This window comes from Mastigoproctus giganteus, chromosome 4, assembly GCF_048544385.1.
Source record: "Mastigoproctus giganteus isolate SK-2022 chromosome 4, ASM4854438v1, whole genome shotgun sequence".
Classification (NCBI taxonomy): domain Eukaryota; kingdom Metazoa; phylum Arthropoda; class Arachnida; order Uropygi; family Thelyphonidae; genus Mastigoproctus; species Mastigoproctus giganteus.
Window position 1 is genome coordinate 191,571,937 of NC_143578.1, and position 13,243 is coordinate 191,585,179.

At 38.1% G+C, this 13,243-nt stretch overlaps 1 protein-coding gene across 1 annotated transcript in view; it reads left to right on the forward strand.

The window, feature by feature from the left end:
* The window catches only part of LOC150087285 (centromere protein I-like), an 85,150-nt gene extending 81,273 nt beyond the window's left edge, over positions 1–3,877 (forward strand). The window contains exon 4 of the mRNA XM_090372437.1: positions 3,776–3,877. Within this exon, the coding sequence (XP_090228563.1) occupies positions 3,776–3,877 (102 nt within the window). The remainder of the gene's footprint in view (positions 1–3,775) is intronic.
* Positions 3,878–13,243: the final 9,366 nt, after the last annotated feature.

Below are 13,243 nucleotides of genomic sequence, written 5' to 3' on the forward strand. Positions count from 1 at the left end.
CAAACATGTAGCTACTCTTGTCATCGTGCACCCGCTAGGCTTGTCGACTAAAAATTCACTGTTACGTTGCGGAGAGCATAGGATAGGTGTCAAATTCTTATTTAGCTTACTTAATATTAATAACTGGACAGTACTTATACATTAATTTAATACCCTTTGATTTAAAATGAATACTACGAAAAAAGAGTAAAACATATCATTTTCATCAAAAGTGGGAACTAGAATACTTTTTTGTAATGATGAAAGAAAAATGTTGTTTGATTTGCAATGCTTCTGTGGTTATACCCAAAAGAGGAAATTTAGAAAGGCAGTTCAATGCAACTCTATGGTAAATACTAATCGGATTTTTCGCATAATAGTGACATTAAAAAAAATTAATTAAAAGAACTTAAATCCAGATTATTCGCACAACAAAATTTCTTCATGGCACCTAATTTACAATCTAAAGCAGTAACTGTAGCATCATTTAAAGTGAGTCATCTTCTTGCAAAAAAATGCAAACCATTTTCTGATGGTCACTTCATTAAAGATGCATTTCTAGAAATAACAGATTCTCTTTTTGAAAATTTTAAGAACAAAAATGAAATTTAAAGTGCTCTTCAAGGTCTGCAGTTATCTCGAAATACGGTGATGTGACGCATCAAAAAATGAGTAAAAATGTGTGCGAATAATTATGTGCTCATATTGCTAAAAGGACACAATTGCTAATTGTGTCCTTTTCTTGACAACTGGATGAATCTACAGATGTCAGTGATACAGCTCAATTGCTCATTTTTATTCCTATAGCTTTCAATGATTCTGTCACACAATGAGAAGAACTGTGGGTATGGTTTCGTTAAAAGAAAGAACTAGAGGTCTTGATATATTTAACGCATTCAAAAATTTTATTGAAAAAAATTAAATTACCACTATTTAAGCTCATGTCAGTAACAACAGACGGAGCTAAAGCAATGACGGGGCATCTTAACGGATTCATTGCATTGTGCCAAAAGGATTATGAATTCCCAGATTTTTTGAGTTACCACTATATCATCCACCAACAAGTGTTAGCCAGCAAAAGATTAAATACTAAAAGTATTATGGACATAGGTTTCAAAATTATGAATTCCATCAGAGGACAATCTCTTCAAAGGAGTCTTTTCAAAATGCAACTGGATGAAAATGAACCAGATCTGATATTACACACAGATGTGAGGTGGCTGAGTCGGATTAAGTTTCTACAGAGAATTCGAAATTTGCTGAATGAAATTAAAAAATTTGTTGATCAAAGGGAAGATGATTATCAGCAGCTACAAGATACAAAGCAGTTGTGTGATCTGTCTTTTTTTGGCAGATTTTACCAGTAAATTAAGTGATCTGAATTTGGAATTACAAGGGAAAAATAAAAATGCGGGTGACGTGATTAGTAGTATTTCTGCATATAAATATCAATTTTTGGCAATGGCTAAGGATCTCAAAGAAGAAGAAAAATTGATCATTTTGCAAATGTGCAATTGAATTTAATAGTGAAAAATACGTTTCTGAATTTGAGAAAGTTGTGGATGATTTTGAAACCAGATTCAGTGATTTTAAAACAATTGAATATATTATTCAATATATTTCTTATTCTTTTAATGTCAACTTAGATACAAAACAAATTGCAGAAAAAATCGCTGAGATTTTTCACATGGAGAAGATATTACTTGAAAATGAAATTATTACATTGCGAAACGATATCTTCCTAAAAGCCAGAAAAGACTTCTGGAAATATGTTTGCCGAGAGAAGTACCAAAATGTTAAAACATGCAGTGAACTTTTAAATTCCTGTTTTGGTTTCACATATCTATGTAAATCAACCTTTTCGTATATGAAACAAACAAAGACGAAGAAGCGCTCTACTTTTACGGACTTGGCATACAAAAGATTCTTTACAGTTGGCCCTATCACAGTATATCCCCGATTTTGAAAGCATGGCAGATGACATGAAGACACAAACTTCACATAAATTAAAAATTTAAATATGTATGAATTTAAAATAATAATTCTAAATTGTATTTAATTTTAAAATTTATAAACAACATTTTTCAATATGTGTTGATTAACTTTTTTAACCATGTGCAATGAAATTCTTGAGATGGTAGATTGCGGCACATTTTAAAGAAAAAGAGTAGATCGCATCACAAATTAAGTTGGCCACCACTGATTTAGAAGATAGCGGAAGAGAAATTGTTGAAGCTAAAAGTGAATAAGGCACCTGAGGATGATGGGATTTATCCAGTTACATTAAAAGAAGCAGCAAAAGAGATAAGCAAGTTCTTGGGCATAATTATGAGAGCATCCTTGGATTCATGGAAGATTCCTACAGATTGGAGGTGTGCAAATATGTCTCCTATTCATAAAGGTTGATCAAAGGGTAATATGAGCAATTATAGCCTAAGCTTGACTTCTGTACCAGGTGAAATAGAGTCATTAGTTAAAGAAGAATTGCAGGATTATTTTAGCAGTAATGAAACTATATGGAAATCAATTTGTTAATTGGGGGGGGGGATCTTTAACATTCTGATCAGCTACAATGGCTCATTAAAAGTGAAAGATTGCTGTACAAAGTAGAGCTGTGGCATTAAGGACAAGTTACTACTATGGATAAAGGGATGGTTGAGTGGTAGAGGACAGGGTGGTTATAAATGGGCACTGCTCTTCTTGGGCTAATATTATTAATGGAGTGCCTCGGGATTCAATGCTGGGCCTCTTACTACTTGCAGTATTTATTAATGATATTGATGAAGGCATTTCAGTTGTAATTTCTAAGTTTTGCAAGATGTTTAATGTCAGAAATCAAAACATACTACTGCAGCAAGAACTAGACAGATTAGGCAGTTTGGCAAAGAAGTTCTAGTTGAGGTTTGACATTTGTAAATGTAAGGTGCTGCATATGGGCAGTAATAATTGAAGAAAAACCCATTAATTGTACCCCACTAGTGATGGAGAATGAAGGAGACTCCTGGGAGTAATTGTATATTCTTACATGAAGTTCTCTGAACAGTGCAGATGGCTGCTAGAACAGTTCATGGGATTCTATCAATGAACTTTGCCAGCAGTGAGAAGGTTGATTATCCCATTGTATAAGGTAATGGTTAGGCTACATCTTGAGTAATGCATACACATCTGGAAACCTCATTGTAAGAAAGATGTAGATCTCTTAGAATGGGTGCAGAGAAGAGCAACCAGATTAGTCAAAGATATAAAGTTATATTCTTACCACAAAAAAAGTTCAGTTCTGCAAATTGCAGTGCTTGGAAACTAGTCACTTGTGAGGAGGAGACCTGATTGAAGTGTTTTATGATTGAGTAAACTTAATGGTGTTGCATATTCTAACTCTTTCTCAGAGAAATCACACAAGAGGATATAAACTTAGATTGAAAAATGAAGGTGCAGAATTTATTTTTAGCAGTAAATTATGCACCTTTAGATTGTAGTTTATTCCAATGTAACCATTGGAATAAACTACAATTTTCTGTTGTGGCAGTGGACAGTTGAATAAATTTGAGTAAAAATTAGACATATTATTAAAGGGAATGGACAGGTGCCGATAGTCCACCCCCCCCTCCCAGTTGTTGTTTAAGCTTGCTTCTTTGCATCATTTGCCAGTACTAGGAATAAATTAAATCATGCATGCTACAATAATTTCTTGTTAAATTTTGAATGTGTAAAATAAAAAAATTGTTAAAATGGTGGTTGTTGTTTTTTTTTTTTTTTCTCTCTTATTTTATTAATCATGAGAAATGCTTCTTTCTAGGAAACAGCTATTCGTATTGAATATTTTGAGTATCTTTTGGGAAACCACATGGAAGAAATAATTCATTTCATAACAGACTTTATTACTTTTGACATGATTTGAAGTAAGTAATATATTTATACTGGTAATTATTTTATTTAATGTTACAGTTGATTTTCATTGCTGTGTAAGTATAGAGAAAAATGTGCTCATTTCATTAGTGATATCTCATCGTTAGCCCCAGACATTCACATCTGGTGAGTGTGGGCTTGGCATACCTAAGGTCATGAGCTGGATTTCATCATTCTTCTCTTTCTTGGTGACTCCTTTCTTCTTCTTCTTCTTCTTCTTCTCTCTCTCTCTCTCTCGCACTCAGGGTAACTCAGAAATTTTTTTGGCTGGTGCTTCATAAGCCTCAGGCTTCCTTGCACCATACGGCTAATGATAATAATAATAATAATAATGACTAGGGGCTTCGCTTTGTATGCCCACCCCTGTGCACGCTTCTCTACATAAAATGTAGAAGTATACAGAGTAAGTCAAATCTTTTCTATGAAAAGACACATCTGTCGAAATGCACAGGTCGATATCTAATCAGGAAATGACCTATGTAATTATTTACCTGTGCATTTGTAGTGCGTGGCATTCTCAAGGTCGAATAAATATCACAGTAAAATCCAGAACGGTGTACACCCTCCAACATGGTGGCAAGCAAAACTGTGGGAAAGCAGTGATTGACAAGTTGTGATTCCCATATTTCAACAAACAGACAGGAACAAAGCAGTGTTTGGTAGATCCCACTGCTTTCCCTGTCCACTGTCCTCCTGGGGTGTTTTTCCACACATTTGCCGCTGTTTTTAAATTGGGAACTTGTTTTCCCATTTTAAAATAGCAGGATGGAGGGATGAACACCCTACCTAAGCTAAGCCCTCCTCCTCCTCCTCGATGACACAAAAGAATCAGAAAAGGGTGGTGCATTTACCTGTCAATTATTGCCGTCTTCCTCGCTTTCATTGAAGTACCTGCCGCATATAGTATACAGGACTTCAGCCAATATCACTATGTAATTATTTACCTGCGTTTACATAGGTCATTTAGGTAAAAGGCTTTTTGCTTCGGGTTCCATAATACATGAGGAATATTGTTGCATTGAAAGAGCAAGACTAAAGTATTTAACTGAAATATTTAAAAACTATACAAATATTTTAAAATATTTACAAAATACTAAACCACAGTATTTACAAATATACAATATTCATTAATATACAAAAAAAGGTTACAGTGAAACATCAAATGTTAGACAGTTAATCACATGCACGAGGTTGGTGAATTTTATGCAGTTGTCAATAATTAATTGCATTTGTCGTGACGTAATTGCCCCGCCCTGTTCTCCCAATGGTTCAAATAAATATCACTAGGAGGAAAACTTTTTTAACATATAGATAGATAATAAATTGTGCTCATTTCATTAGTGATACCTCCATTTAAGTATCTTTATGTATGCTTTTTTCTTCACTTCACAAATTTTCTGACTTCCTGAAACTAAGCTGCTGCCCTCATGATATGTTCAATACATTGAAAATGAAATTTCAGTGAAAACTAGTCTCAATCTTTTCTGGAAACATGTCCAGAAGGTAAAGAAATAAATTTAAATACTAATCCCAGTTTATGACAGCAAAACACCATCTAACTGAAAAGCTAATGCATCAGTTACTATCTCTTAAAAAAATATTCTAACAAACTCCTCCTCCTTATCTACTTGATGGTATTGAACTTCCTCAACTCAACTGTATTAGTTCTATCACCCTCACCAGTGAAGAGGTCACTAAAGTGATTTGTCAGTTAAAAGATTGCATTGCTCCAGGACTTGCCTCTTTGCATGTCATTTTGTTAAAAAATTGTCAGTTTCTTATTGCCAGTTCTTCAAATTTTGTCTTAAACAGAAACTATATTCAACTTCTATTAAGCAAGTCTACATCATTCAACTATTTCTAGTTAGGAACAAATCCAATCTGAACAATTACAGACTTATCACTATTATCAATATACAGCCACTCCCCAACTTACGTAAGTCATAATATTCCTAAAGGCTTATGCAGCACTCGCAACTATGTGCACTGAATTTTATTGAAGCAAAAAACAAATATTCGACGAACAGGTAAATAGAATTATTTATTCAATTTTTTATCTTGTGCGCAGTAAAAATTTCAAAAGTGTGCAGTTATAAAATTTTACTTTAATGTTGTGGAAACCAGCGCAATGCTTGAACATATTAAACCACCCATTGTTGGCCACAAACTTGGCTTGGAGTTTGCTGTACTCATCCCTAATATCTTCATAAATACTTCTTGCTTTTGCTTGAATGGCCATTAAAGTCAGGTGCACTTGCTTCTGAATCTGATTTTCCATCCATATTATAGCTTTCCCATCTTCAATACAACACCCAAACGCTGTTTTGGGATCACTTGATCCTTTAACACATTTTTTTTATACGTATACTGTCCTTTAAAATAGTATTTGCCGTTGAAGCAGTGAGACCTAATCCCCGTGAAATAGATGACAAACTTTGTCCAGCTTGTTACTGCTTAATCATTTTCATCTTCGTTTCTAAATCAATTTTTGTTTCATTTCCTAGCACAGCCACTACTTGCACTTTCCGTTGGTCACTTTCCCTTCATCATTGTAATAAGTAAATAGGAATGAAGAGAAGATTCTGTAAATTTATGTTTTTTATATGATTGAAGATTTCAGTGAAGGGGAAACACATTTCACCATAATAATGTAAAAACTCACGATAACGTAAAAACCCATTTATAATAGATATTTCACTAACAGAAAAGCACAATAAACCGGAAAGTGCAAATTGTTTTTATGATAGTGATCTCCAGAAATGTGCTTTAGAAAAATATTACAAAGGGCTTCAAAATTGAGTCTTATAACGGAACTTATGATAACGATGAGTGTAATGCATTCTCTGGCCGGACAGCATAGCCCTTCCTCTCAACCGATAGTAGCTTTTGTAAACACGTTGGCCACATGTTTGTTTTTACATCCTTTAGTTAAAAGTGATTTTTGTGTTGTGCTTATTTGACATAAATTTATATAAAACTAATACAATTTCCTAGTATTTTTAGTGGGTTCACATCATATTTGTGCGTTCACAATGTGTTATTTGTAGGTTATATTGTAATGTGGGTTCGCATTATTGATATTTTCACATTACCTCCATTTATTCCTACGGGATGCAAAACACAGGCGGTTTTTTTTTTTTTTTTTACTTGCTGAAATCCTCTATGACCACTGGCCTAAAAGTTTCACAATAACCAACTTGTTATTATTCTCACACTTTATTAGATCCAACTACAGACTTGTTAACCATTCGATTACTTTCATTTAGATATTTCTGCCTTGTTTCATTAAAGAAGTTTCTGAAAAACTAATTTTTCAGGTATTCTCACTGTTATCATTATCATGTAATATCTGGCTATGCTGGATTGTGGTATTTCAGTTATACTGTATTACGTATTCTTAGTTTGCTTACTCATGACCTTCCCGCTTACATGCACCTTAATTTGTTTTTCCTCTATGTATGTAAAGAAGACTATACCAAACTGGTACATCTATTCATTTGTTTCTTTAGACTTTTGCTGCAACCTTTTCTTTTTGAGCATTTTTGCATTGTGCAGCAAGTACAACTGGAACTACACATCACTGTCTTGTCAATATTATGCACTATTTTGTTAAAAATAATAGCACAGAAATTGGTACAACAAGGGGGAAGAGTTTCATGGCATACATGCAGGTAAGACCACAAAGGATTAATGGTTAACTACTTCTGGTTAAAAATTCTTTTTTCACTGTAAATTATATTCACATTTTAGCATTAGCATTAGTAGAGGCATTTAATGCAAGAAAGCAAGCTTATGTAGCATCAGCCAAAAAAAAAAAAAAAACCCACTTCACCCCTCTGTTCATTCAAAATACCTGTCCAGCTGAGCCTTAAACTTATTTAGGCTATCAACTTCCACGACAAGGAATGGGAGTCTGTTCCACCAACCAACCACCCGCTGGCTAAAGGCAAATTTCTGCACGTCTATCCTTCATCTGTCTTTCTCAGTTTGAATTTATGCCCTCTCAGGTGATTATTCTGAGCAAGAGGGAGAATCCCATTAACATTGAGCATGTTCAAACCATTCAAGGCTTTATACACCTCTATCAGATCACCTTGCTGGTGTCTAGTCTCCAGACACAGTAATTTACAAAACTTAAGCCTTTCTTTGTAAGAGCACCCCTTTGTTCCATTCACTAATCTTGCTGCCCTACTCTGTACTCAGCAGCTCTACAGCTTCTCTGTTCAAGCAGCTCTACATCCTTCTTGAAATGAGGCCTCCAGACCTGTATACAGCACTCTAGGTGTGGCCTGACCATTGCCTTATACAAGGGAATAATCATCTCCTTATCCCTGCTAGAAAAATTCCTATATATCATTGACAATACACCATGAGCTACTTTTGCAGCACTGCTCAGAGAACTTCATATCTGCCTGCACAACCACTCCCAGGTCCCTTTCATTCTCTATCACTGTCAGTGTAGTACGACAGAGTTGATACGTTGCTCTGGGGTTGCTGTTTCCCATATGTAGTACTTTACATTTGTCAATGTTAAACTTCATTTGCCACCTCTCAGCCCATCTGCTCAACCTTTCCAGATCCTGTTGCAGCAGCATAGTGTCAGTAGTGTCCTTGACAACTCTGCCAACCTTCGTATCATCTGCAAACTTGGACAATAAGCTTGATATACCATAATCAACATCATTTATAAATACAGAAAACAATACTGGACCCAACACTGAACCCTGAGGGACTGCACGATGAGCAGTGTCCATTGATTACCACTCTCTGTCTTCTTCCCCCTCAAACACCCCTTTATCCATAGCAGCAATTTGCTTCTAATGCCACACTACTCCAATTTGTGCAGCAGTCTTCCATATGCAACAGTATCAAAAGCCTTTCTAAGATCCAAGTATATAATATCAAAGTTATTCCCTGCATCCAGTTCTTTTGTGATGGCATCATAGTCCACGTGGTAGATGACTTTCAACAAATCACCGGTGAAATACCACCACTTTGCTTATTGGAGGCTTGAAGTGGTGAAACCCATGTTTAGTCTCTAGAGCAAAGTTTCCGGCATCTCCCCCACACACACACACACACACACACACACACACACACACACACACACACACACACACACACACACACTTCTCCTTCAACCCATGCACGGTACTAAGTGCTATAGGTTTTGATACCTTTCGTGTTTGGGGTTTTCATAAAAAAAAAAAAAAAAAAAAAAGCATCCAATCAAATTGGTCACACAAGACTTCCCCTTAACAAAACCATGCTGTGTCCAAGCTATAACTGAAGTCTTGTCTAAATGATCCTGCAGTGCTTCTTTAACCAGTGCCTCCATTAATTTTCCTGGAACAGAAGTTAAACTCACAGGTCTATAATTACTTGTGTCAGCCTTTGATCCTCCTTTGTGAATTGGGGTCACATTTGCACATCTCCGGTCTTTGGGTACCTCCCCTGAGTCCAAGGAAGCTCTCATAATTATGGCTAAGGGTTTGCTTACTTCCTTTGCTGCCACCTTTAGTATAACTGGATAGATCCCATCCACCCCAGATGCCTTTCTTGTGTTTATCTTCAACAATTTCTCCTCCATTTTACTCTCGGTTATTACAAGATTCTGTAGCTTACTGCCAGAGTTGGATACACCTCTGGCATTCCCCTCGCTGAATAACTCCTCACGTGAATGTCGAAGCAAAATATTCATTTAGTTTGTTAGCTACCTGAGCAAGATCATCAACAGTTGACCCATCGATATCAAGTGGACCAATCTGATTCATCCCCTTCCTTCTAGAGTTTACATAAGTAAAGAACTGTGTTGTTTTTCTTTGCATCCCTTGCCAAAGATGTCTCGTAATCTGCATTCGCCTGCTTAACCTCCTTTGTAACTTGGTTACAGATCAACTTGTAACTATCATAGGCTTCTGTGTCACGTGTTAATTTGTATGTATCCCATGCATTTTTCTTCTTTGCCATATGTCTCATTAGTTCATCTGACATCCATATAGGCCTAAACCTTGAACAATATTTCTTAGTTGGTATGTAAAGCCTAGTAGCTTCTAAGATAAGTTCTTTGAATGCTTCCCATTTTGAATTTGCTGTTGGTAACATCATCAGTTGGTCCCACTGTATTGAATTTAAATACTGTCTCAGTCCATCGTAGTCGCCTTTACGAAAGCAATAACCCTTCCCTTTACCCCTAATGGTAGTTACCTCTTTGAGTAAATCCCACTTCAGCACACTGTGATCACTGCCATCTAGTGGTTCATTTATCTGCAGATTCTTAATGCATGAAGAATCACTACTGATAATCAAATCAAGAGTATTACTCCCTCTAGTTGCCTCCCGAACATGCTAATGTAGAAAACAATCATCCAATAAATCCACAAAAGCCTTGCTAGTATGTGGGTACCCCCAAATTCCAGTCAATATCTGGGAAATTAAAATCCCCCATTATAAGACACTCTGATTTACTGGCCCATTCTATTTCCCTGTACTGTTTCTTATTATACTCATCAGAGTCATTAGGCCTATAGCACACTTCTACTCTGAATTTTGATCTCCCAATTCTTATGTCACACCAAACTGACTCAACACTGCACTGTCCAGCGATGTCAACTGGCTTCACTTCCTTGGATTTTATATGTTTCTTAACTAATGGCATAACCCCTCCTCCCTTCCTGTCCTGTCTATCCTTTCTGTTGACGTTGTACTCCCCAAATTCCAGTTCTGCATTCCTTATATCTGTGTGACACCACGTCTCTGATATCCCAACAATATCTGCCTTGGATGTTTTGAACAATACCTCAAATTCATCAAATTTATTTACTAAACTCCTAGCATTGGTGTACACGCAAGTATACATGCACCTGTTCTTTTTCTTAGCTACCCTAACACAACCATATGTTTACTTGTACCGCAGTGACTCCCAGCAGTCTCTGAAATAGCCTGCATCTTGTTTTCCAGGCTTCTGCTCATTCCAATAGAAGGTAACTACCATCTGAGGTGAAGGGAAGGGTTTTTGCTTTCGTAGGGGCGACTATAATGGTCTGGGACAGTGTTTAAGTTCTGTGCAGTGGGGCCAACTGGTGATGTTGCCAACAGCAGGTTCAGGATGGGAGGCGTTCAAGGAACTGGTCTTGGAAGCTGCCGGGCTTTACGTGCCAACCGGGAAATGTTGTTCAGGGTTCAGGCCTGGATGGTTGTCGGATGGACTAGTGAGACATATGGCAGGGAGGGGGGTATGCATGGGGTGCATACAAATTGATGGGTGACGTGGAGGCCTGTGATGGATATAAGTTGGTCTGTAACCGAGTCACAAAGGAGATTGGGCAAGCAAGGGCGGATTATGAGAGGTCCTTGGCAAAGGATGCAAAGAAAAACAGAAAAGAGTTCTTTACCTATTTGGGCTCGGGAGGGAAAGGGATGAATCAGATTGGTCCACTGGATGTTGATGGTTCAACAGTTGAGGATCCGGCTCAGGCGGCTAACAATCTGAACGAGTGTTTTGTATCTACATTCACACATGAGGAGTTGTTCAGGAGGGGGAGTGTCGTAGGTGAAGTGAACATTGGCAGTGAGCTGGATTATTTTCTAATAGCTGAGAGGAGGGTGGAGGGGAGGTTGTTGAGGATGGGCATAAGAAGGGCGCCCGGGGTGGATGGGATCTGTCCAGTTGTATTGAAGGAGGCAGCAAGGGAAGTAAGCAAACCCCTAGCCATAATTATGGGAGCTTCTTTGGACTCGGGGGAGGTGCCCGTGGACTGGAGATGTGCAAGTGTGGCCCCGGTTCGCAGAGGAGGATCAAGGGCTGACGCGGGTAATTGTGGACTTGTTAGTTTGGCTTCGGTTCCAGGAGGATTGATGGAGGCACTGGTTGGGGAGGCGCTGCGGGATCATCTGGACAAGAATTCAGTTATGGCTCAGACACGGCATGGTTTTGTTAAGGGCAGGTCTTGTCTGACCAATTTGATTGGATGCTGTGATGTGGTCACGGAGGGACTGGATGCAGGGAGTGGCTTTGATATTGTATGTTTGGATCTTGGAAAGGCTTTTGATGCTGTTGCGCATGGGGGACTGCTGCACAAATTGGAGAAGTGTGGCATTGGAGGCAAATTGCTGCTATGGATAAAGGGATGATTGAGTGGCAGAGGACAGAGAGTGCTGATCAATGGATGCTGCTCGGCATGGACTGGTGTTGTTCCTCAGGGTTCAGTGTTGGGTCCATTGTTGTTTTCTGTGTTTGTAGATGATGTTGATGATGGTGTATCGGGCTTGATGTCCGGGTTTGCGGACGATGCCAAGGTTGGCAGGGTTGTTAAGGACACTACTGACTCTATGCTGCTGCAAAAGGATCTGGAAAGGTTGAGCAGATGGGCTGAGAGGTGGCAAATGAAGTTTAACGTTGACAAATGTAAAGTACTACATATGGGAAACAGTAACCCCAGATCAACGTATCAATTCTGTGGTACTACGCTGACAGTGGTAGAGAATGAAAAGGACCTGGGGGTAATTGTGCAGGCAGATATGAAGTTCTCTGAGCAGTGCAGACGAGCTGCAAGAGTGGCTCATGTTATCCTGTCAATGATATACAGGAATTTTTCTAGCAGGGACAGGGATGTGATTATTCCCTTGTATAAGGCATTGGTTAGGCCACACCTTGAGTACTGTATACAGGTCTGGAGGCCTCATTTCAAGAAGGATGTAGAGCTGCTGGAACGAGTACAGAGAAGGGCAACAAGATTAGTGAATGGAACAAAGGGTTGCTCTTACGAAGAAAGGCTTAAGTTTTGCAAATTACAGCGCCTGGAGACTAGGCATCGGCGAGGTGATCTGATAGAGGTGTATAAGGCTTTGAATGGCTTGAGCACGCTCAATGCCGATGGGATTCTTCCTCTTGCTCAGAATAATCACCTGAGAGGGCATAAAATCAAATTGAGGAAGGACGGATGTCGGATAGATGTGCGGAAATTTGCCTTTAGCCAGCGGGCAGTTGGTTTGTGGAATAGACTCCCATCGCTTGTTGTTGAAGTTGATAGCCTAAACAAATTTAAGGCTCAACTGGACAGGTATTTCGAACGAACGGAGGGGTGAAATGGGAGTAGTGGTTGTTTTTTTTTTTTTTTTTTTTTTTTGCTGATGCTGAATAAGCTTGCTTTCTTGCATCATATGCCTCTACTAATGCTAATGCTAATGAAGCAGTGCAAGAATCTCTTTCACCTCTGCCAGTGGCTACTGTTAATCTATTAGTTTAACAAGTACAGTCCAGGCTGAAAATAATTCTACTGCTTGAGCCTTGCACAATCTTTCCAGGGCCGAATTGATCGACAAGGCTCTCATCATATACTCCCTTCTATCGTGTCTG